Consider the following 26,262-nt stretch of genomic DNA (forward strand, 5'->3'; position numbering starts at 1 on the left):
CAAATAAAGAAATACACTAATGAAAATACATTCTTAAGATTGTAATCATTTCACAACATCTGTCTTTTATAAAAGGAACCCGTTATGTATTTAAAAAAATGTTTCTGTCTTCTCTTTTAATAAAAATGGACTTAATTATGGTTTAATTATTTTGGATAGTGTCTTTCCAATCTCAGTTACTGTGTCTAAAAATTGATTTGAAAGAAAGTGGTTATACTTGAGGAAATTGTGCTGTAGTCCTGGAAATGTTCTTATAAATTAGGGAGAGTAGGAGTGGGGCTGGGTGGTGGTGCTTCTGGTTGAGTGCACACAACATTTTGCAAGGACTGAGGTTCAAGCCCCCGGTGCCTTCCTGTAAGGGGGGAAGCTCTGCAAGTGGTGAAGCGGGGTTGCAGGTGTGTCTCTCCCTCTCTATCTCCTCCTTCCCTCTCGATTTCTGGCTGTCACTAGCCAATAAATAATTAAAAATAATTTTTAAAAAACAGGAAAGTAGGATCCAGTAGTGGTACAGCTGGCTGAGCACATGTTATCATGTGCAAGGACCTGGGTTCAAGACCCTGGTCCCAGGTCCCGTGAGATAGAGCGTATGTTCACATGTATCCATAAATTAGGGCAAAATCTATACCTGAAAGCAAAAATACACAATAGTCTGCAGTGAGTTACTATAAAGTTCATAATGAAATAGTGTCTACTTAGACTTAAGATACCCTCACCTCACTTAAGATACTCTCACTCACTCCAAAGCTAACCTCATAAAAGCAAGGACTGCAAAAGCTGAATAATGGCAAGAGACTGGCATACATTAATGACTCTTTAGTCACTATCAGGTCACCCCATCAGCTGGGGCCCTAATCGGGGAGTCCTGAGATTCCCAGACATGATGGGCCTAGACCTCGAATAAATCCCTCTCTCCATTGTTACCAGTCATTTCTATCAGGAACAACAAAACAGATCCCTCTGTAGGCCTCCCATAGGACCTTGCCCTCAACTTAGACCAACAACGGTAGAGTGTTCCATCCTCTGAAGGGAGGCTGTACAACATACTCTATGCTACACCTGAGGAAGATGGGTCCTGATATTGCGGCATCTTGGAATGTTCCTACTCATGACCACAGAATGTGAGTTCAGATCTGCAGGGATGCAGAGGTCATATAGGCTCCTAAGCTGTATATGGGCTCCAGATCACATCAAATCGATGGGGTTTACAGTCAACAATATTTATACACTTTTCCCATATTTGGGAGCTACTCTCTTCCCTGATCCAGCTTTCTGGTCCTTCTTCCAGTCATGACATCATCCCCCCAGACAATAATTAGGATCCACCTGCATATCATGTTTCAAGCTCAGGCAAAACAAAAACAAAAATAAAAACACTAGTATAGGTACAGGCCCTTTGGAATTTAACTAAAATATGCCAACTAGCTATCTACAAAATGGAGGACCCCCCCCCCCAACACTTCATCTGCACTATTACAGCCTTTAGGTCCATGATTGGTCAACAATTTGCTTGGCTTTGTATGTTAACTGTCTTTTCAACCACCAGGTTCCAGATGCCGGCACGATGCCGACCAGACTTCCCTGGACAGACAACCCCACCAATGTGTCCTGGAGCTCTGCTTCCCTGGAGCCCTTCCCCACTAGGGAAAGAGAGAGGCAGACTGGGAGTATGGATCAACCAGTCAATGCCCATGTTCAGCGGGGAAGCAATTACAGAAGCCAGACCTTCCACCTTCTGCATCCCACAAGGACCTTGGGTCCATATTCCCAAACGATTAAAGAATAGGAAAGCTATCAGGGGAGGGGATGGGATACGGAGTCTGGTGGTGAGAATTGTGTGGAGTTGGACCCCTCTTAGCCTTTGGCTTTTTCAATGTTTCCTTTTTATAAATAAAAAATTAAAATAAAAAAAAAGACTCTGGTTCCAGAGGCTGGCAGAAGCTTCATAAGTGATGAAGCAGGGCTGCAGGTGTCTTTCTCCCTCTCTTCCTTTTCCCTTAATTTCTCTCCTATCAAACAAATAATAAAGTTTTTTTTTATATATAAAAAAAAGGAAAGTAAACAGTGTCACTGGCTAGCCAATCCCTTTCTCATTGCATATTTCATAATGGCTTAAGGGACTAATACAGAGGGACAGAACATATAAACACTAGTAATACAGTAACAGTGCTATGCAAATTCCAACGTAGCTTCCTTGCCGAAAGATTTTTTACAAAACAATAAAACTATGCTACAAAACACAGTATCATACTTACCTATACTTATAATCTATTCCCCTACCTTCCAGTACTGAGAAACTAAAAAAAAGGAACAAATCCCTAAAACCTTTTAAATAGCTGATCTTCATAATAACCCAATTATCTGTACGATTCACGTCGACATGATGCCGAGTCTGTCCTCCAACCCTCAAGGGTTATCACCACAAGATGCAACCCCAGTTATGCTGCTTCTCTTCCCTCATGGCTGTGCAATTGTAGGTACTTAATGTTTCCTTTTGCTTTATTACTCTAAGATGATCAATGTCTTCTATCCACTATCTGCTAGTATTATAAATATAGTTGATTCTACAATAGAAGTCTCAGACCCTGAGTAGGCTCTTATTTAGCTAGCACAACAAGAGTTTTCTTCAACAAACTGACAAAATCTTAACTGACAAATTAGTTATGATGACATTGTAATACAATGGCAAATTCTAATTAAAATCTCTAGAAGAGGCTTAATATGAGTCAATAATTTAGAGAAAGTAATTAAGTATTTCTCTGCATTTATATAAATCTGGACACCTGTACACAGACCACTGAACCTTGAAAAGCAAATTACTATCAGAAGACGGCAACAGGAAAAAAAAAATAAGAAGAATACTGCCAAGCAGAAGTAGTAAAATCAGTCTTCCATGTTCACAAACCAATGGCTATGCAATATATAAGATCAATGTGACCAGAATCTCATTATACGAAAGACAAAAACTCAAATCACATTTATAGATTTGGAAGTCGAGTCGGAAGTCAAGTAACATCATCTTGGGAAAAAAAAGGTTTAGGGTATTGAGTGGTGGCACCATGCTCAAGATCTGAGTTCCCGTTCCCGTCCCCCACATGAGCAGTGACACAGAGCGGCAGGAGTCTCTCTTCCTCTCTATCTTCCTCTCAGTTTCTGTCTCTATCAAAAACAAAAAGAAAAAGGGGGTGGTAGGACAAAAATGGTCACCAGAAGTGGCAGATCAATTATGCAGGCACTTGGCTCCAGTCATAACCCTGGTTACAATAACGAATGTATGAATGAATGAATGAATGGACGAACAGCCTGGTGGTGGCATACCTGATTAAGTAGACATGTAACCAACCATATGCAAGGAACCAGGTTCAAGCCTCTGGTCCCCACCAACAGGGACAAGCTTCACAAGTGGTGAATCAGTACTGCAGGTATCTCTCTCTCTCTCTCTCTCTCTCCCTATCTGCCCCATCCCTTTCAATTTCACTCTATCCTATCAAATATAAGAAATCGTTTAAACAAAATAAACCTCAGGGGTCAGATGGTGCTGCAAAGAACAGCACAAGCCAGTTTAAGCCCCTGGCTCCCAACCTGCAGGGGTCGCTTCACAAGTGGTAAAGCAGGTCTACAGGTGTCTTTCTCTCTCCCTATCTGCCCCTCCCCTCTCAATTTCTCTCTATTCTACCCAATAAAATGGAAAAAATGGCCTCAAGGAGCTGTGGATTCATAGGTAGTGCTGGCATTGAGCCGCAGAGATAACCCTGGTGGCAAAAAAAAAAAAAAAAATGAGAAAAACAAATAAATAAAATAAACTTCTCACTGACATTATTTAAAAAGGAAAAACGAAGATAATATGAGAACTACAGGACAGCCTCAAGAGGAATAGCATTTACGTCATAGGAATAGAAGCGGGAGAGAGAGAAGGGGACAGAATCCCTATCAATAAAGGCAAAACTGGGACAAGAGTTTTAGCAACTTACCCACAGCAAGCAGTGGCTGATACATCTTGATGTTTTTTGTGGTCAGCGGTGGGCACATACGGATGACAAACTGTGGCGAAGGCAGTCCTGAGAGCAGCCCTGTCAGGAGGAACTTAAGGTGCACTTCCTGCAGAACGGAGCCCCCGGGATGCTCTTCGCCAGCAACCGCACTTTGTCCTGATGTGCAGTAATAATAATAATAATAATTAACAATAATAGAGTATCTTAGTTGTAACATACACTGACCTTAAAACCTAAAGACATTTTTTGCTGGAAACGATCTTTCCATCTAAGGACTCTAAGGACTGTGGCTATGAAATGTTTCTGTCCTTGGTTATGACTCCACCGACGTCATCCAGAGGGCATGTTACTCCAGAGGGCAGCTACTCAAGAATTAGGAATCTGTCTTCTACAAAAATGCTTTCAGTCAACTCTGATATGCAAACGCTGAACAAAGGCAGATCAAGAAGACATAACTCAGAGACGTCTTCATAGACTATGCTGGTGTACCACATCCTCATCTTACTATCCTTCCAAAAGGCTACTTTTCAATCTGATGCTCTTTGTGAAGAAAATATAAAAATGGTACCCACAAATGGCAGATTTATAAAACTGGTAACGACAGATGGTAGATTCTAAGAATTCACCTAGAATCTAATAACAAATGCCACTGTGTTAATGTAAGTACAAAAAAAAAAAAATTTAAGCTTTATAATGAAACGCTTCTTACATTAACATAAATTTAAGAGGCCAGGTGGTGGCGCACCTGGTTGAGCGCACATGTTCCAATGAGCAAGGACCCAGGTTCGAGCCCCTAGTCCCCACCTGCAGGGGGAAAGCTTTGTGAGTGATTTTTTTTTTTTATTAATTTATTCCCTTTTGTTGCCCTTGTTTTATTGTTGTAATTAACTATTATTGTTGTTGTTGGATAGGACAGACAGAAATGGAGAGAGGAGGGAAAGACAGAGAGATGAGAGAAAGACACCTACAGACCTGCTTCACCACCTGTGAAGCAACTCCCCTGCAAGTGGGGAGCCGGGGGCTCGAACTGGGATCCTTACTCCAGTCACCATCATAAATATGAAAGTTTATGTCAAAAAATGTAACTTTCTCCTAAGTGCTAAGAAGGCAGAATCGAGTCACAGACTGTTTCACCTTACAATGCGGTACAAGAGACAGACCAGCAGACCTACAAGGGCAACACAGCCGCTAACTTCCAGGGACCAAACAAGGCCGGCACTCAGTGAAGCCAGAGCTGGTTGAGCAAGAAGAGTAGCAGGCAAGAGTGTGTGCATCCAATTCTGACCGAGGAACCGGCGAGAGGCGAAAAAGCCCAAGCGACTCTGGTGTCACCAGGAAGGGTCCAACCTAGTACCCAGACAACAAATGTTCTCTCTCTCTCTCTCTCTCTCGCTCTCTCATTTATGTCTGGGTCTCTAGTGAATGAACATTTTTCCACCCCTGTATTAGCACGCCAATCTACTGCTTTGACATTTGCTTTCTTAACTCTGGTTTAGCAGTAGCTGCAGAACCACTTGCTAGCACGAAAATCAGAGGGAAATAAAAAGCTTGCTTACCGATCATGTTGTCTAAGGAGAGGTCTGGGAGTTTTTCCTGTAACACTCCTACAGGAATTCCACAGAAAGACACTGGGGAATACAACGGAGACACACCAGAACCACTGCAGAGGCATAAGAAGTGGATCGTTCTTACTATCACATGCCAGCCTCTCCAGTGACTCCTTCTAGATAGTCAGTCCTGTTTCACAGGATTCGTGTAAAGAACAAATGAAGAGGCATCCACACTGATTCACTAACAGCCCTCTATAAATATAGAACTCTTTTTGCTTTCATATGCAATAGTCTGTAGTGCTCTAGAACTAGTCTTGTCACTAACTCTTAACCACTAACTGTCACTTCTGTTCACAGGATTTTGGCGACTGAAGAAACAGGGAAGCAAAGCAACAGCTCGGACTCTCTTGATTCGATTACCTGCTCCGTGAATTTCGACGGCACACGGTGGACTTGAGCTCCCAGATCATGACCCTGCCATCACTCACTATGAGGGCAGCCGCATTCTCATTGACAGGACAGCACACCATGCTGAAGGGCCGCACAGTTTTGGTCACCCGGATCGCATCACACTGGCTTCGTAAGTCATAGGTAAGCTCCTGGACAGGATCTGGGTCTTAAGGCAGCAGTGTGTTAGTTTAGACATCACAACGGAGCCCCGTCAATACCATTGTTTGAATCTAAATAAACCCTCAACTAAAAATGGTCATTTGACCAGAGTTAAGCAAGAAGGGCTTCCCGTTTTATAAGTGTTACCGATTCCTTCAGAATACAAAGATAATTCACCTAATGATGGTGAAATTCCAAACGAACTATATTCAAGATAATGGCTTTTAAATTTTTTAAAAGCTTTAATTAATTAATTATTGGATAGAGACAGAAATTGAGAAAGGTGGGGGAGATGGAGAGGGAAAGACACAAAGAGACACCTGCAGCTCTGCTTCTCCACTCCTGAAGCTTCCCCCCTGCAGGTGGGGACCAGGGGTTTGAACCCGGCTCCTTGCACACTGTAATGTGCACCAACACCTGGCCCCCTAAATATTTTTTTTAAAAAAGACATGTTGGAGGGGTAAGGATGTTTCTTCTTCTTCTAGCGTTTGCCCTTCTTCCGCAGCCAGTCCACAGCGTCAGGTTGAGCCTGATGTCAAGCCCTTTGAATCTGGAGAGGTGGCAGTCGTTGACTATGTGGGTCATAGTCTGTCTGGAGCCGCAAGGGCAGTTCGGGTCTTCTCTGGCTCCCCAGCGATGGAACATAGCGGCGCACCGGCCATGGCCTGTTCGATAGTGATTGAGGAGGGCCCTATCATAACGTGCTAGGTCAAAGCCGGGTTGACGCTCGCAGGGGTCTGTGATGAGGTGTTTGTTCTTTACCTCAGCTGACTGCCAACTCTGTTTCCAAGAGTCTGGAACAGAGAAGTTCAGTGTAGGCGTAGGGGACCAGATTGGGTGACGAGACGTCAAGCGTTGGACAGGGTGGGCAAAGATATCCGCGTATATTGGCAGGTCCGGTCGAGCGTAGACGTGGGAAATGAACTTAGATGATGCCGCATCCCGACGAATATCTGGCGGGGCGATGTTGCTGAGAACTGGCAGCCATGGAACCGGGGTGGAATGGATGGTTCCAGAAATGATCCTCATGGAGGAATATAATTTGGAATCGACCAAGTGGACATGGGGGCTACAGAACCATCCTGGGGCACAGTATTCTGCAGTGGAATAGCATAATGCCAGGGATGATGATCGTAGTGTGGAAGCGCTCGCGCCCCATGAGGAGCTGGCCAGTCTTGCAATGTTATTCCTCGCGCCCACCTTTGCTGCAGTTTTTATGAGATGTTCGTGAAATGACAGAGTGCGATCGAGAGTAATGCCAAGATAGACTGGCTGGGCTTCATGCCGGATTCTCATATCGCCAAGCTGCACATTAAGCTCACGTGAGGCCGAGGCATGGTGTAGATGGAAAACAGATGATACCGTTTTTGCAGTGCTAGGGATTAGTCGCCATTTTTGACAGTAATCAGATATCAGAGACATGTCTTTCGTGAGTGTTTCCTCGAGGATGTCGAACTTGGATGCCTGAGTTGCACAGCAGATGTCATCAGCGTAGATGAACTTCCTTGAAGAAGTTTCTGGGAGGTCACTGATGTAAATATTAAATAGCGTAGGAGCCAGAACAGAGCCCTGGGGAAGGCCACTTGAGACAAGTCTCCATCTGCTAGACTTGTCACCCAGATGCACCCGGAATCTTCTGTGTTGGAGAAGAAACGATATAGTGTTGGCCACCCATGGAGGCAGGCATCTTGAGATCTTGACTAGGAGACCAGGGTGCCAAACCTTGTCATAGGCTGCTTTGAGATCAACAAAGACAGCACCCGTCTTTAAATTCTTCTGGAATCCATTCTCAATGTAAGTTGAGAGGGCCAGGACTTGTTCGCAGGTAGATCTTCCTGGGCGGAAACCAGCTTGGGCGGGTGATAGGAATTTCTCTGTAAGATGAGAAATACGTGACAGAAGCAGCCTCTCGAGGAGTTTGTAACACACGGAGAGGAGAGAAATTGGTCTATAGCTGGCGGCCAGTGTTGGGTCTTTCTTTGGTTTCAAAACCGCTATAATCTTCGCACGACACCAAACTTTGGGCATAGACTCAGATTCCAAGATGTGGGACAGGAATGAAGCGAGCCACTTCTTTGCCACGGGACCCAGGTTAAGAATGAGTTCTGGGGTGATGTTATCATAGCCAGCAGTTGTTCCCGGTTTAACCCTCTTCAAAGCGTCTTCCAGTTCAGACAGTGTAAAGGGAGTTTTGGAGATGGACAAGATAACCGGAAGTGGGATGACCACTCATGGGAAATTTCTCTTTTCCAGACTGGGTCAATCTTAGCACGTCCAACTTGAGTTAGGTGACTGGCCACTGAGTTTGGAGATACGGGAGGATGGGAGATGGGAGGGGGTTGGCTACTGGCACCGGGATGCATTGGATCGACCTTCCCGTGGTGCATCTCGTGAGTACCCATTCATTGGGGAAACTGACGATCCTCCCTAGCCGACTGAATCCACATGGATCCCAGTCACTTTCAAAGCCAGCAACAAGCAGCTCCTGACAGCTTTCAAGCTGTTGGTCCTGCTCTTCGAGTCCTCCAACTTAATGTTGAGGGGCTGTCCTTTGCCAAACGCGTTCTTATTGCAAAGGATGTTGTGATTTATGATTAAATAGTGAACAGTTCACTGGAGACCAAAAAGATTTACAGTGGCCCTTAAGTCTGAAAACAACTGTGCTTTCCAAAAGATATGAAAGTCGCTTTCACCTTTACTTTGTAATCATTTCACAAAAACATCATTTCTACCCTCCGGGATATGGGTGAAACTGGCAAGTCAATGTTCTGGAGACTTACTAGGCCAGAGGCTTTACAAGAGGGATTTTTAGAGCAGAGAAGTCAAGAGGCTATAAAAATAAAGGCATAAACAGGCTGGACTGGTGCTGGAAATAGTTTCATAATCCGAATACTCCTTGGCTCATGGATTTAAAAAAAAAAAAAAACCTAGCTAAAAAATATTTCTTCTTTTGCTAGATATAAAAAGCACGCTACTATAACGCAAAAAGATTAGTCCTGGGTAGTTTTATGTCCCTTATAATACACACATTTGACTTTCTCAAGTCAAGGGTTTTCATTATTAAATCCATGATTTCGCTGGTAATTGCATTCACTTAAGGATGTATAAGATAATTTTGAATAAAAGCACAGTGAGCACTACTGAGGGGTATAAACTCACCTGGTTCCTCATTTGAAGTGGCCAAAACACTGCGATGAGATCTCCGAACACGTAAGGTGATACAGCCATTGTCATGGAGGCAGAATATACCATCTCGTTGAAAGCAGGGTATTACCTGTAAACAGATTTATTTACAGAGCAGAGATAAGCTATAAAGCACTTAGTCTGAGTTGTGAAACTATATGAGTACTCAAAAAAGCTACCTAAAACTCTTTAAAAAGTTGTTTTTACCCCCTGCTCCCCGCCTGCAGGGGCATCCCTTCACAGGCGGTGAAGCAGGTCTGCAGGTGTCTGTCTTTCTCTCCCTCTCTGTCTTTTCCTCCTCTCTTGATTTCTCTCTGTCCTATCCGACAACGATGACATCAATAGCAACAACAATGATAACCACAACAATAAAACAACTAGGACAACAAAAAGGAATAAATAAATAAACATTAAAAAAAAAAAAGCTGTTTCTAGCCACAGAAAGTGAGTAGTTAAGCAGATATTTCCAGGCAAGTCAGAAGTATTTTAGTGGTAAGTCAATCCGATCAGAAGTGCAGAAAAGATCAGAAGTGCAGAAAAGTAAGATATACAATGGAATATTGCTGGTCCTGAAGTTAACAAGGAAAAGTAGAATGAGAGGCACTTGAAGATCATACTCTTCAGAATACACATTCACAATCAACTCCCAGGTGTAAAGTACAAAGGCTAGGTACCTGCACAAATGGAATTCCTGTTCGTTCTATTGCAATCACACCCACTGTTTGATTCACCTCAAGGTCAAGGATTAAAATCTCTCGAGGATACAGTAACAACATGTGGTTCCTTTTGGAAGGGAGGTAAGCCAACTGGAGGCAGTCATTGAGAGTCATGAATTCAGCACTGAAAAAAGTAAACATGGAATGTTAGGCACCAAGAAATCAAAGACACCATAAATATTGGGAAAAACCTAATGAACAGGGCTGAGGACACAGCATTAACGGTTATGCCAACAGACTCTCATGCCTGAGGCTCCAAGGGCCCAGGTTCAGTCCCCTGGACCACCATAAACCAGAGCTGAAGCAGTGCTCTAGGAAAAAACAACAACAAAAACCAACTAGTGAACAACTGATTTTCATAACTTTAACTGAAACGACAATATATGAGTAGCCAAAGTTAAAAAAAAAAAAAACCTATTTTAATGCATAAAAGTAGTTAAAGTGTTTTTGCTGCAGATCCTGCAATCAGCAATAACAGGTAACATTTCCAAAAGTATGCTTCCTAAATATCAGTCCCTGCTGTTGCTTTAAGTACTTAGGTCGTCTCATGTCCATTTGCAGTGATTTTATGAAATCCTTTAAAAATCTATAGAGACCAGGAAATTGCATTTCTGACAAAAGTAAAGAATTTTCTCAGCATCCTGTACTTGCAACTTTCCTTAGAACCCTGGCTCTTAACCGGTATGGGCAACCTCTTTTTTTTTTTTTTTTATTAAAGAAAGGATTAATCAACAAAACCATAGGGTAGGAGGGGTACAACTCCACACAATTCCCACCGCCCAATCTCCATATCCCACCCCCTCCCCCGATAGCTTTCCCATTCTCTATCCCTCTGGGAGCATGGACCCAGGGTCATTGTGGGTTGCAGAAGGTAGGTCTGGCTTCTGTAATTGCTTCCTCGCTGAACATGGGCGTTGACTGGTCGGTCCATACTCCCAGTCTGCCTCTCTCTTTCCCTAGTAGGATGGGTCTCTGGGGAAGCTGAGCTCCAGGACACATTGGTGGTGTCTTCAATCCAGGCAACCTCTTTAATTGCAAAGAAAAATACCCACAGTTCACACTGCCTAATGCAAGAAATAGCATTTAGGTCAGGGAAATATACTTACAATGAAAATCATTTTTGTCTTCCACTTTTTAGTGTATCCAACATCCCCAGTTTCAGAGTGCTTATCTCTCATTTTCAGAAGTCAAAACCTGCAGTCTGTAAAACTACCGAGGGGGGTAGTTTAACAGAGCAAACACAGGAACCATGCTAAATACCGAGTCTCCTCTTGGGGAGAAGCTAAAGTGAGCATTTTTTTTTCCTCTATCAAAATTCAAAAATAGAAGAAGGTTATGGTGAAAAAGAAAAACCAATCTTAGTCTAACTCCAGAAGTATTGTCAAAACTTGTCAGACCAAAAAAAAAGAAAGAAAAAAGTTTCCTCATCAAGCGAATGATGTTAATTTCACACTTGAATCACTTACCTAGGTTTCTCTTGAGTGATTAAGATTTTCACTTTATTAAGTGCCTTCTTGGCGCCAGTGGCTGCAGCCAGCTTGTTATGAGCTGGGCTAGAGTGTGGGCTAGATATGTAAACTTTTTTGCCAGGGCCTGAGGGAGGCTTGGATGGAGAGAAGTCTGAGATGAATACAATGCCCTCGCTGGTGAGTACTGTATTGGGAGAAGCAAAGCTCTGATTAAAGTTGAAGCAAGTCCAGCAAGGAGTTTTCTTCCAACACAGTTTTAAGCACAAGGTAATGATGATTTTAATAATAGAGAACTGGCTGTGTCATGCAGTCATCACATAATGGGAATGCTCTCCAATTTGAAGTGAAACAGGTGGCCCATTATAATTCATCAGAGGCCTCCCAAGCTGAGCATTCTAAATGAATGTTTTATATTAAAAAGGTGGCATAAGGTTGCTGCCAGAAAGAACAAATGTTTGTTCTTCCAAGCAAATTCAGTTCATGAACTCTAATATTAAAAAAAAAAAAAGCCTTTCCTCATTATATCCTGCAACTTCAAAATCTAAAGACTTAGGACTATAGAATTCACAGAAGCAAAGCCCATATATGAGAAACTCTGCATAGCACACTGAGTTAAATCCAAGTATTTGATTTGACAATACTAGTTTTTGTATGTTAACATCAGCTACTAAGTCTCAATAGATTTCTCTTTTCTTCTTGAACCTAAGATTAAACCTCAGCAAGGTATAAAGTTCTCTTCCTCTTCATTAGCCTGAGTGAAAACAGATGTCAACAGTGGCTTACGAAGAATACAGAAAAAAAGGGGTCCCAGAAGTGACGCGTCGGTTAAATGCACATAGTTCAAAGCACAAGGACCCACACAAGGACCCCCGTCTCCCCACCTGCAGGGGAGTCACTTCGCAGGCGGTGTCAATCTGTCTCTCCTTCCTCTCTATCTTCCCCTCCCCTCTCAATTTCTCTCTGTCCTATTCAATAAAACTGAAAACAAATGGCCAGAGGAGAAATGGATTCTTAGTGCAAGCACTAAGCCCCAGCAGTAACTCCGGAGGGAAAGAATACAGGAAAGAAAATACTAAAGGAGGCGGCAAAGGCGAGCACACTTAGCACCACAAATTACACCGTTTTGTGATTAAAAGGAGACAATCTCCCTCAAAACCATGGATGATTAGACTAGGAATGGGGGGGAGGGGAACACGGGTGCAGAGAACAACTCATCTAGCCGGACTCCCCAGCTAGTGAAGCTGCTTTCAACACAGGGCCCAGGCGACAGCTCACTGGTAGAACGCAAAAACTGTCACATGCAAGAACTCGATAGCCAAGCACATCAGGGGAAGCTTCATCAACAGTGGAGTGGTGCTGTGAGGTCTTTCCTTCTCTCTCAGTCTCTCTCTGTCTTTTTCCTAACTGATATTAAGAGGTGAAAAAAAAAAAAGTTCACCGGAGCAGTGGGATAGTGGGATGATACCAGCACACGGTGTGTCTTTGGCTTTTGTTCATACTCAGCACAGCAGATCTGCGAACTCACTGACTTAAAGTTCTAGCCATCAAAGGGTTTACAAATGATATGACGAGATGCTTTATGATCAGGAGGTACAGGGACTGCATGTGCTTCTCGACTTCGCTGTGTCATGGCTACATTAGAAACGCACACATGCATACATGCATCATGTGTATCGGAAGTCTGCAGAATTTAGTATGATTCCTTTATACAGAACTTAGTAAATGAATAGTTACATTAAAAATATCTCAAGGAGTCGGGCGGTAGCGCAGCAGGTTAAGAGCACGTGGTGCGAAGTGCAAGGACTGGCGGAAGGATCCCGGTTCAAGCCCCCCGGCTTCCCACCTGCAGGGGGGGGGGGTCACTTCACAGGCGGTGAAGCAGGTCTGCAGGTGTCTGTCTTTCTCTTCCCCTCCTCTCTCCATTTCTCTCTGTCCTAACAATGACGACATCAATTATAACAACAATAACTACAATAATAAAAAACAAGAGCAACAAAAGGGAAAATAAATATTAAAAAAAAATTTTTTAAGAATTTAAAAATAGCTCAGCTTGTTTTCCATAAACACCTACTACTCACAAGTTAAATGTGAAGGATCAAAGGGGTCAAAAGAGAAAGAGAGAATGTTATCTGCGTAGCTCTTCTTCCACAGTTTGGTGCCAGTATCCGCATTCCAGAGCACGATGTAGCCTGGTGGGTGGATTGCAAGCAGCAAGTCTCGGGAAGCGTCTTGATTCCACAGCCACTGAACATCTGCAAAGACCAGGTGCATGAAGGTGTGATCCAGAAGTATTCACGTCAAAACCCTTGCGTGGCATGGCCTTGACACTTGGTTTCACATAATCATTAAAAGTCTTGATTCTCTCCCTCACAAAAATATAATATGCTATCTGCATGTTGATTTTATATTTATATATAGTAAACTGCAGACAAGAGCTAATTTTATTTATAAAAAGGAAACATTGACAAAACCATAGGATAAGAGGGGTACAACTCCACACAATTCCCACCACCAGAACTCCGTATCCCATCCCCCCCCCACAGCTTTCCTATTCTTTATCCCTCTGGGAGTATGGACCCAAGGTCATTGTGGGATGCAGAAGGTGGAAGGTCTGGCTTCTATAATTGCTTCCCCGATGAACATGGGAAGAGCTAATTTTAAATTAGCAGTAGTGTCTGGGCATTAAGAACTGGAGGTTAAAGTTTTAAAGTAATATGGAATATTACTTCAAAGTAAATACAAGGTAATTTGCGCTAGTCACTGTTTAAAACTTGATGTCAAAAATTGTCCTTAAATTGATCAATCATATCTACTTCATTATCCAGTACATAGTAAAAGCTCACCAAATATTTGTAACTTAAGTTACTTAAAATATTAACTTGGTCAAAGGTCACTCAGTCCAAGCCTTGAATCTACACAATACTGTTATAGGTCAACAACAAAAACAAACAAATGATCAATATCAAAGTGAGAATACAATTTTGATCTCTGTTAATGAAAACCGGGCACTAGAGACCAATTACAAACAGCAGCCCCACCAGGGGGTCATACCACATTCTGGTTTCGATTACAAGAGCATGGCTGCTCAGTTTTTCTTATCACGCTGGACTGAGGCTGATAGTGAACCAAAGCAGAAATCAATGGAGACAGAAACGTACCCAGAAGGATTTTGATAAGAAAAAGCAAGCTAGATTCTGATCAGCACAGTCGGGAGTTAGCTGGGAAAAACAATGGGATTCAAGGGTGAGCAAGCCCCGTCTGGGAGTGGAGCTCTGACCAGTGCTTGGCAGAGCAGACTTTCCTCACCCTGAATAGGTTTGGCATGTTCTTGGATCTCACACTGAGCTATTCCTGCTGCTACATCCCACACGATGATCCTTCCATTGACATCAGCAGAAGCTAAGCGCAAGGAATACGGTGAGCCAATGTTATGGTGATAATTTTCCCTGGCCCATTTAACCTAGTATCAAGAAGAGAGGAAGTAAATACCTGCGTGGGATGAGACAAGACAGAATATTTATCAAACACCCATCAGAACCCACACGACATTCTAAGTTACAAAAACCGTGTCTACGAAATAAAAAAAAAAAAAAAATTAGTTCCCATCCTCAAAACCAAACATTTGCAGTATTAGTTTTGAAGAGCTGCAGGTAAAGCACTATTTCAACATCACAATATTCGTTATTTAAAATATGGGAATTGATGCGGAGTCCTGAGTATTCTGAGAAATTTAGAAATAACTCCAATTACAAATCACAAAATCTAATTGATAGAATACTGACAATCTTGACTTGTTAAGTAGAATGTTTCTCTGTACTCAATTCTTTAAACTCAACAGTGGAAACTTCAGGAATTACCTAAGCTCTGCAGAAGGGGAAAAATGGGGGTGGGGGGAGCAAAGGAAAAGAAAAAAACTCTGGCAGTCCCTCTTTCACATGGTAGAAAATAATCTTTTTTTTTCTCTAATAAAATATTTGTGTTCCATATCTCTGGTAACATCGATGATAAGAGTGGAATGTGGATGGAATTCAATGAATCTGTGTTTAATCGATTTAAACACTACAGAATCAAAAGCAGGCGTAGGATACCAATTCCAAGAGTATTCATGAAAGTTGAAGACAAAACATTTTCTGAACTTCACCACGCACAAGCCTGAAACTTAAGACTGCAAAGTCTCTCCTTTGGGCAAGTAGTTTTTAAATGAATTGTGTGTGTAAAAGTGTGATATATAATAAACATGAAATAAAAGCTGAAAGAATCAACCAATATTACACATATACCTCAAGATCTTAAACAAAATCCTCCAAGCAAAAGAAGTAGAATATATACCAAAATATAATAAACCAAAACTTTAGTTCACATGCAAAAAATGAAAGCTTCCAGAAATGCCAAACTGGTGTGTGTGTGTGTGTGTGTGTGTGTGTGTATTATTTCTCTCAAAAAAAAAATAAATAAATCGCCCTCCCTAATATATAACTTAAAGTGAAAACCGGAAAACTTTTCCGCTAGGTTCTGGAACAAAACAAGAGTATTCTTTCAGCATTCCTATTCACAGTCGTAGAAGTCTGAGCCAATGCAATATAGTATGAAAAAGAAATAGAAAGCATATAGATTACCAGTAAAAAAATTAAACTGTCATTATTTACAGATAACATCATGGCCTATGTAAAAAAGTGTCTCCCCGTGTTACTTAGTCAAATAAAGGTAATAAGATCAAAGGATTCAGATCAATACACACGTCAACTGTACTTATATATGTCATATCACATAAAATTAGCATTGTTAGTTATTTCTCACTAGAACTGGGAAAATAGCCCCAAAAGGAATCAGTTGCCTAAACATAAAAGCTGAAACAATATCCGTAGGAAACAAACAAAAAAATATGTAAATGCTGGCTTTGGAAAAAAAATGGCTTCTTGGACAAATAAAAAAAGGTAAAGTGAACTAAATGAAAATTAAATTTTTGTGCTTTGTAGGTCACCAGTAAGAAAATAAAAGACAACTGAAAGAATGAGAGAAATCATTTGCTGATCAGGCATCTGACAACAGGCTTGTAAAATAGCATAATGGTTATGCAGAGAGAACCTGAGGCGCCAAAGTCCCAGGTTCAATCCCCTGTACTACCATAAGCCAAAGCTGAGCAGCGCTCTGGTAAAAATAAATAAATAAATAAATAAGAAATACTACAACTCCATAATGAAAAGACAGCACAATTTTAAAACAGATAAAGGATTTTCTCAAAGATATACAAATGGTCCATTAGTTTTAAAAAAAATCAACACCAGTAACAACCATAAGCACCATTTGCATGAAGCCACAAGGGAAAGGTGGTACTTAATACACGTTTACTCCCCGCCGAGGGCGAGGAAAGTATCCTCCCCTCAGCTCCCACAGTGCAAACAAGGGTTTCTGCTTTTATAATCCAGTAAAATGGCTCTAATCAAAGGGCAATCAAGAGTATTGCTGAGGGTATGGAGAAGTGGGAATCCTCACACACTGCTAACAAGAAAGCAGAAGGAGTATTTTCTTTGGAGGACAACCTAGAGGAATCACAGAAAGTTAAGCAGAACTACTACATGAGCCGTGAATTCTACCCCTAAACAGCTACCCAAGAGAAATGGCTCACACACAAACTAGGACAAGGATATTCACAGCAACAATATTCCTCATACCTCAAAGTAGGAGCTACCCGAATGCCCGTCGATACGAAAATACAGTAGCGTGTATATTCATAAAGGATGCATTTACGTATATAGTCATGCATGTACCTATACATGTTAAACATAGATGGACTTGAAAACATGCTAGGAAAGACACGTGTAATCCTTGGAGAAAAACAGTAAGGAGAGTCCTTCGACAGATCAAAGTGGAAGTGCCTTATGACGCAGCAGTGTCACTCCTAAGCACACACCCTAAGGCCGTGAAAACACTTATCAAAGGAAGATAATGTACTCGTGTCCACTAATAGCCAAAGGATGGAAGTAGCCTAAATGCCGGATAAAGAAGCTACGGGGCACATATTCAATGGTGTAGTCCGCTGCTAGTTAAAATGATGACAATGTGTCCTTTGGGGCAAAATGGATGGAACTGGAGGTGATTATATTCAGTGAAGTGAGTCAAGTGGTAAACACACACCTACTGGATGGTTTCGCTCCTTTGTGAAACACAGGTCATCAAATTAAATGAATTTGCAAAGAAAAAAAGGGGGGAGGACCAAAATGTCTCTCAGACTCTGTGTGGTTAGGGAGTGTGTGTGTGTGTGTGTGTGTGTGTGTGTGTGTGTGTGTTGGGGGGGCAATTTTGGTGGTGGGTATAGTGTGACACTATACCCCTGTAATCTTAAAACTGTTTATAGAATACATAAAAGATGATGGGCACAAAAGTCCCCATATTAAATGACTGCATGTATGTGAAATGTCCACAACAAGTGACTCTAGACAGAAAACAGATTGGTGGTTGCTTCAGGGATCTAAGAGATGGGGGCAAAGGGGGTCACCGCTGAAGACTAAGAATTTCTTGGGGCGGAGGGGAGGTTGCTTGCAGTGATGACTGCCAAGCTGGGCTCAAGAAAATGAAAAGCTGGGGGGGGGGGGTCAAGAGGAGACCTGGAAGCAGCAAGGAAACAGACTCTCCCCCCCAAAACTGACCCCAAATTCCTGCCACCAACATCCTAGAACGTCACATGACTACATCTTGGAGTCTGTGTACTGAAGACCCAAACTCACTGGCTTCACACTCTCCCTACTCCACAGCAATACTGTCAGTTGCTCAGACAGAAACTACGGGGCCATCCCATTCTGACTCTCCGACAAACTGATCACCATAAAGACTAGCAAGGTGAGCTCTTCTGCAGCTCCCGTGGGACTCCATGGCCAGGCTCTAGTTTTAGTCCCTTAGAATTTCCTGCCCAAAAGTACTGCCCGTGTCCTGAACGGCTTCACTGCCTAATCTAGTCTTTCTCCAACAGAACCTCCACCGCTGGTAGAGTGAGTATTTTTAGGACTGTTTCAGTTTCCTACCTAAATACCCAAACTCCTTTGCAGGTCTACCTTTCCGGTTGCCCCTTCTTTCGTCACTGTTAATGGGGAACCCCCGCCTTCTAGCCATTTCCACAGCATAATACTTACTTCTTCCTTTTCCATGCAGTGTTCCTCCCCCAGTTTCTCACTTAACTTTCTCCTGTCTAGCAGTCTCTAAGACAGAAAGACTTCTGTGGACATCAAGAGATCCCCAAAGTAGGCTGTGCCCACCGCACATGGGAGTCTCACGTAACACACAGAAATGAACTGCTAGAAGGCAGTTCAGGACCTCTAGGTCCTGAGCACACCCCAAGTGCTCAAAGCTCAGAACGAATGAATGAATGAATGAATGAATAGTAAATGGCAGAACTGAATGTTTTCCATCAGTTTTAAATCTCCTAAGACTTAGCATTTAGTGTCTCTTCCTGGTAGAGCATCAAGTGGAAATGTTAGGCTAACACAGATAAGTTTAAGAGCTACTCGGCCTGTATAGGGACTTAGTGAGACTCTAATGACAGTGAGAACTGAAGAATGGATAGTATAGGTCAGTGCACTTTACTTACCTTGACAACGTCGGCTTTATGTTTTTCTAAAACTTGAAGAGTTTGGGCAGTACTGGAATCAATCACTACCACGAGCGAATGACATCCGTAAGCAATTAAACCTTGCCAGCCCCTAGCAAGACAGTAATGTTAAAACTTGAGCATGAAATCCAACAAGACTCAATTTCTCTCTTATCAAGAAATACCCTAAATAAGCAATACATATCACCATAGTTTAACCAATTATTTAAGCACAAAGGCCAGCATCTTACTTTATCCTATTTGAATAAAAGGTCTAACCACACTTTGAAAAAAAAAAAAAAATGCTTGTTGAGACTCATTTTCCACTACGATAAAATAGGACTTATAGAGCAATTCCTTTTGTGTGTGTGTGTGTGTGTGTGTGTGTGTGTGTGTGTGTGTTAAGAGAGAGAGAGAGAGAGAGAGAGAGAGAGAGAGATGGGCCAGGCTTTATTTAATTTCTTTAACCTCGAATCCTGACCACACTCCACATTCCGTCTTGGGATTTCCAACCAGACAGACAGGAAGCTCCTATCCTCTGGTCAACAAGCCCCGTAACCTTTGGATTCATATCCGAATATAGACTCACAACCAAGTGTCAGGGCTGCCGTGTGATTTCACAGTGAGAAAAGAAGAGGACAGGAAGAAGGGGGGGTGGAGGAAGGAAGGAAGGAAGGAAGGAAACGAGGAGGTCAGAAAGGAAGGAAAGAAGGAAGGACAGAAAGAGAACCAACCGGAAAGAGAAAGGGGGAGAGAGAAAGGAAAGACAAGGGTAAGAAGGGAAAGGAGAGGAAGGAAGAAAAAGAAAAAAGAAAAAGAGGAAAGAGTGAGGAAGAGGAAAGAAGGAAGGAAGGAGTGAGGGGAGAAAGAAGAAAGGACAGAGAAAGAAAGAACCCGAGAGAGATGGGGGGAAGAAAGGAGGGAGAAAAGAAAGAAGCAAAGAGCAAGAAGAGGGAGAGAGGAAGGAAGGAAGGAAAAGAAAGAAGAGGGGGCGAGAGAGAGAGAGGGTGGAAGGAAAGAAAAAGAAGCAAGAGAAAAAGAAGAGGAAGAGGAAAGAAGGGAGGGAAGGAGAGAGAGAGAGAGAGAGAGAGAGAGAGAGAGAGGAGTAGCGCAGGTGCCCGGGGAGATGACAGGCGAGAGGGCGGATGGTAGGAATCCCGAGGAGGACGGAGCGGGGAGGAGACCCCCCACCAGAGGGGGCAGGGGGCAGGGGGCAGGGGGCAGAGGGCAGAGGGCAGCCACGGGCAGAAAGGGCGCGGGAGGAGCAGGGCGGGGGGCGGGCAGCCCCGCTCCCACGGCCGCCAGCGAGACGCCCGCACCCGGAAGGGCCTCCCGATCGGGGGGCGACACGGGCGGAAGCGGCGGCGGTCCGAGGCCCTTGCCGGCGCTCCCCCGCGCGCCCTCACCAGTCCACCGCCGCCTTGTTGTGCGCGTGCAGCGCGCCGGTCAGCGTGCGCGCCGACACCCTGAAGTTCACGGTGTGGGGCAACATCGCCGCCGCCGCCGCCGCCCGCCGCCACCGGAAGCGGCCGCCGCTGCGCTTCCGTCGCAAACACGGTCCGGGTAGCGTCGTGACCGCCGTAGGCGGGTTCCGCGGCGTCCAAGGTTCCACTCTCCCCGGATTCCCTAACTTCCGGGTTCCGCCTCTCTGGAGCACCGCCTCCTTCAGGGTTCCGCCTCCTTCAGGGTTCCGCCTCCTTGAGGGTTCTACCTCTAGGGCTAGGCTGTGGCTGAGCCAGGGAGAAACTAAGCAACTGTACTAGGTGTGACTTTGAAAGCAAGAGAAAGAATAGTTCACCACTATCTCTGACCTTGGGAGAACCACTGTAGTTTCTAGTGGAGGGATGTGGGCACAGACAACTCTGGTGGTGGGAACAGTGTGGACTCATACCCCTGTTATCTCCTGATTATGTAAGCCAATATTAAATCACTAGTAATAAGAAGAAAAAGGAAGAAGGAAGGAAGGAGAAGCAGCTATGCAGCATCAAGGCATCTATGTGTTCTTCACTTTGGGACTGCCTTTGCTGGAAAAGATCTTAAAGTCTTTGGTTAGTGGGGGTAGATAGCATAATGATTATGCAAAGAGACTTTCGTGCCTGAGGCTCTAAAGTCCCAGGTTCAATCCCCCTGTCCACCATAAGCCAGAGCTGAGCAGTGCTCTGGTAAAGAAACAAAAAACAGAGGCTGAACATAGCCCTGCTGCACTGTTGGAGGGAATGTAAATTGGTCCAACCTCTGTGGAGAGCACTAGTCTAGAGAAATCTCAGAAGGCTGGAAGTGGACCTACCCTATGACTGTGCAATTCCTTTCCTGGGGATATATCCTAAGGAACCAAACATACCCATCAAAAATGATCTGTGTACACCTATGTTCATAGCAGCACCGTTTGTAATAGCCAAAGCCTGGGTCCAACAACAGATGAGTGGCTGAGTAAGTTGTGGCTATATATACATAATGTAATACTACCAAGAAGGTGAATGGTGAATTCACCTTCTTCACCCCATCTTGGATGGAACTTGAAGAAATCATTTTAAGTGAGATAAGTTAGAAACAAAAGGATGAATATGTGATGACCGAACTCATAGAAGCTGAAAAACAAGAATAGAAGGGAAAACACTAAGCAGCCTGAAGTTGGTGTATTGAACCCAAGCAAAAGACTCAGGTGTTGCAAGGGAGGTTTCAAGTCCTGGAATATGATGGCACCCAGTAGGGGTTGAATTGTTATGTGGAAAACTGGGAAGTGTTACACATGTATGAACTATTATATTTTACTGTCGACTGTAAACCATTAATCCCCCAATAAAGAAAATTTAAAAACTCTTTGATTAGCTTCTCTGCTTTTAATCACTTAACATATGGCCACCACAAAAAGCCAGGCACAGGTATCAGCTTTTACATAATAAATATGTGCATATATGGATGAAATTAATTGGATGACACAAATCTTCATACTTTCTAAATGTGGAAAACACCCTTTAACTGGTGTTAGAAATACTTGACAGGAAAAACAAAGAATTGCCCTCCTAAGATCTAGGCGCTAATTTGATTGTTTTGGGGGTCTTTATTATTTTGCCTTTTGCCCCTTTGATGGCCCTCTAATCAGACTCAACTTCCACTTCTCTGCCCAGCACTGGCTTTTTACCCTTTGCTACAGCACTTGGTGTAGTGATTTCTGCGCTGTGTTTCTCCCCAAGTCCATCATTAACTCCATGACTAGTAGAAGAGACAGAATACTGATTGTTTTGTCATCATCAGTTTTTGTGTCTTATAAGAATTTTTCAATTAGCATCTCTGATATCCTTTTTTTTGTGAAAATGAGTGAAAGTGTTTTGGATTCCAAGCTGTTCTCTTTCAGCTATGCAATGTTGCTGCTTCCTTTCCCTTCTTTCCTGTCCTTTCCTTTCTCCATTCCCTTCCCTGAGAATGATGCTTTGTGGGCCACCAGAGATATCCAGGACCACAGACAATGGTTTTCACTCCCTTACTTAAAAATCCTTGATTCCTCCTATGACATCAGCTGCTAATTGTCTCCCAAAATTCACTCTCCCCTTCTTTTAGAAACATAACCACAGTGACTCAGTCTGTTGTGCTATTTCAATATTTAAAACCTACATTGTTATTTACAGAGGTGTCTTGTCTAGTACGGGTAAATAACACATTTTTAAGGCAAACAGTACATAAAAGAATGTAGACGCTCCCATACTTACAGAAAGGGCCTATGTCCCTTTCTTCCCAACACCTAACACCCTTTCTGTCATACAGTTGCTCCTCAGCAAGTGAATGGTGATACGGATTTTTTTAATGGTAGCAAGTATATGGTCAGTCAAACAAGAGATGACAGTGTAGAGTCAGTGCATCAGTTCACAGATGGAGAAGCACAGCAGGTAAGGAGGAAGTGGGAGTAATTAGTTTAAATTAGTTAGCTATCTTGAGGGCCTGGATGTTAAATATTCAAGGCAAGTGTAGATGAGCAGCTGGGGCTGGCCAACAATATGCATCCCATGGTACAAGAATGAATTAAGTATGCTAACAGGTTTTTATGACCTTCTCGGGAGCATCTACGTCGGCCTGTGAGTGCAAGTCAGAATACTGGACTCAAATGACAATTGATTTCTTTAATAGGACAGACCCTATGTTCTTGTAAGCCTGAAGAACTACCATTTTACTCCATCACCAGTGACATCGACCTCAAAGCCTGGTAATGTGAGCTCAGAGTTCTCTTTTTTTTTTTCTTTTCTAGCTTCTGTTTAATTTTGACAGGATAAAGAGAAATTGAGAGGGGAGTGGAGAACAGAAAGGGAGAGAGACTCTCTGTGGCACTGCTTCTCCACTCCTGAAGATTTCTCCCTATGGGTGGAGGCCAGAAGCTCCAACCATGACCTCACATATGATAACGTGTGTGCTCAACTAGATGTACCACTGCCCAGTCCCTTAGCTTAGAGTTTTCGACTGAGAGCCATGGAGCTGCCTCCAGATCTGTAGTCACAGTCTACAAGGACCTGCAGAAAGATAGTCTCACGTTGCCTTTCTTGTCATTTAGCTCAATAGCTGGGAGGCTGAGGCAGGTGGCAGGGGCAGAGACCAGACTCACGTACCTGCCCTAAGACAGGCAGCCCTGTGGTTGCCAAGCAAGCAGTCTGCTGAGGATTTGGCTTCTACCTCTAAAACATTCTCATTTGAAGGCGAAGTTAATGTCCAGGCATTTCCAGCCAAATCAATTAGGAGAGTTTTAACTGCCAAGTTGCTCACATCTGTCTCATTTGCATCCAGAGTTTCTATAGTAAGTAAACAAAAACAGTCATCAATCTTCTCAGGGCAGAGTGGAGTGGTTACAAAAGTTAATTCTCAGTGGGACTCAGATCGTTATTGTACTGTTTTAAAAGGAAGTACCATTAGGCTTTTCCCATAACTGTAGAAAGGGCATTCAGCAAAACTTAGCTGATCAATAACTCAGCGTGTTGGGAAGCAATATAGTAAATAAAATGGATATTTCTGACTTTAAATCTTATAAATATAATAACCACTTATGTATATATCTTCAGCTGCTACTATAAAGTGCCACCTGGTAAAATGGAAGTGATATAAAAATGGCCTTTTGAGTCTTGCCTTTCTTAGTGGAGGTCTCTCTGGGGGCTCCAGAAGTAAAGGCTATGAGCTATTACTTAGAGCCAGAAGCACAGGGGCCAATGGAGCCGCCATTCTGGAAGACATTGATGATGCGTGTGATGGAGGGATCCACTGGCTTTCTGTTTTTTGTTTATTTTTTTTCCCCTCAAGGGTTATTGCTGGAGCTCAGTGCCTGCACTATGAATCTACTGCTCCTAGAGGCCATTTTTCTCCCTTTGATGCCCTTGTTGTTGTTATTGTTATTATTGTTGTTGGCTAGGACAGAAAGAAATCAAGAGAGGAGGGGAAGACAGAGAGGGGGAGAGAGAGAGAGACACCTGCAGACCTGCTTCACCGCTTGTGAAGCGATCCTCCTGCAGGTGGGGAGGTAGGGGCTTGAACCAGGATCCTTCTGCTGGTCCTTGCACTTCACGCCATGTGCTCTTAACCCACTGCACTACTGCCTGCCCCCCTACCCCCGGATTCCTGTTTTATTGAATGCAGGAAAGCACTCTGTACTTGGTAATATGCTCAGGTTAGAGTTGTGCTGATTTTGAGGGATTTGCATTAAGGCTCACTGACCCACAGCAAGAGATTGGGTGCCTTACTATGAATGCCAGCGATTCAAGGAAGTGATAATAGCATAGGTTTTAAATGCTGGGGAAATTGTTCATCCCTAAACAGGAACTATTCTAAAACAGAGGAGGCAAGCTTTCTTTATCAACCCCAAACCACAGGGGCTGTCAATGAATAGCCTCCTAGGTCGACTTCCTCTCCCCTGGGCAAAGCTGCTGACCGCTGGCTACTGACCTCCAACCCAACACATCAGTCCTGATTTCAGGTCACACCTGTTCTCAGGATCATTAAGTCCAGTGTTTTGGGCCCCACTGCAGTCCACTTGCTAATCCTTAGATGCTGCTTATAGCAGGGAAGCAGACAGACACAGGTGGTTGAGGCAGAATTTACACTAAATCAGAAGGACACTTCTTTCTTACCAATGCTCATGTCCAGCAGAGAAGCACTTACAGAGGACAGAACTCCCACCTTGTGAAGCCCATAAAGAATTTTGGTCCATACTCCCAGAGGGGGAGAAATAATAGGGGGGAAGAAGACCAGAGGGCTTTGAACTCCAACTCCATCAGCACCCAGAGAGAGATGAGAAAAAGGGGGGGGGTCATTGGGAAGTGGTAGGAGGCATAAGTGTCACTTAGAAAGAGAAGGCAGGACCATAAAAAAGGGACTGGGATACCGATTCATGATTACAACAAGCTGGTGGGAGGGGTGAGGTGGGCAGTGATTACTCATGAGTTTCTGCTGGAGATGATGAAACTTTTCTGGAATTAGATGGTGGTGATGGTTACATAATCTCATTTCCCCCTCACCACGATTATCCCTGGAGATCAGTACCTGCATCACTTCACTGCTCATGGTATCCTTTTTTCTTTCTTTCTTTCTTTCTTTTTTTCTTTCTTCCTTTCTTTCTTTCTTTCTTCTTTAATCTATCTTGGAAGAGAGTGAGAGATAAAGACAGAGAGAAAGAGAGACATTTGCAGAACTGCTTATGAAGCTTCTCCCCTGCAGGTGGGGGCTGGGGGCTTGAACCTAGGTGTCAAACCTGCAGGGGAGAAGGAACACACACACACACACACACACACACACACACACAGCACAGCCTGAACAAGGACCAGACAAGGTGGCCAGAGGAGTAGCGGTATGTTGATTTGATTGACTCAAGTGTCAATCAAACTGGGCTGAAGACTGGAGGCTGGGAGCAACCCACTGTCAGTGAAGGTGGAACATGGTGAGTGGCTCTCCCAGGATTAAGAAAACATTTCCCGTTAGGGGAAGATGACCAGAGAGTTCTGAACCCCAGTTCCACTGGAACCCAGAAGTCTTGTTTTTGCACTGTTTCTTAGAAGGAAGTGATTCTGGAGAACACCCGAGGAAATCAGGAGTTAATTCAATCATCTGAGAAGGAAGAAGAAAGAGGAAGGACAATTATGGGATAATCACACTCTTAAGTGGAATATAGAGGGCTGGAACTATTGAACTTGAATG

General features: G+C 43.3%; 1 protein-coding gene across 3 annotated transcripts in view; it reads right to left on the reverse strand.

Annotated features, from left to right (window-relative positions):
• WDR11 (WD repeat domain 11) overlaps nt 1-20,665 on the reverse strand; it is a 61,608-nt gene extending 40,943 nt beyond the window's left edge. For 2 of the 3 annotated variants that reach the window (XR_009544623.1, XM_060171173.1), the window contains exons 1-10: nt 20,505-20,665; nt 19,099-19,210; nt 14,823-14,976; nt 13,595-13,768; nt 11,514-11,700; nt 10,006-10,171; nt 9,308-9,422; nt 5,960-6,155; nt 5,546-5,649; nt 3,969-4,145 (exon numbers count right to left, since the gene is read on the reverse strand). Coding sequence is in view for 2 of the 3 variants with exons in the window: in XM_060171173.1 (XP_060027156.1) it covers nt 3,969-4,145; nt 5,546-5,649; nt 5,960-6,155; nt 9,308-9,422; nt 10,006-10,171; nt 11,514-11,700; nt 13,595-13,768; nt 14,823-14,976; nt 19,099-19,210; nt 20,505-20,590 (1,471 nt within the window). In the remaining variant the exon portion in view is untranslated. The remainder of the gene's footprint in view (nt 1-3,968; nt 4,146-5,545; nt 5,650-5,959; nt 6,156-9,307; nt 9,423-10,005; nt 10,172-11,513; nt 11,701-13,594; nt 13,769-14,822; nt 14,977-19,098; nt 19,211-20,504) is intronic. The other variant, XM_060171174.1, reaches the window with a different exon arrangement.
• Nucleotides 20,666-26,262: the final 5,597 nt, after the last annotated feature.

Source organism: Erinaceus europaeus, chromosome 14 (genome assembly GCF_950295315.1).
Source record: "Erinaceus europaeus chromosome 14, mEriEur2.1, whole genome shotgun sequence".
Taxonomy (NCBI): Eukaryota; Metazoa; Chordata; class Mammalia; order Eulipotyphla; family Erinaceidae; genus Erinaceus; species Erinaceus europaeus.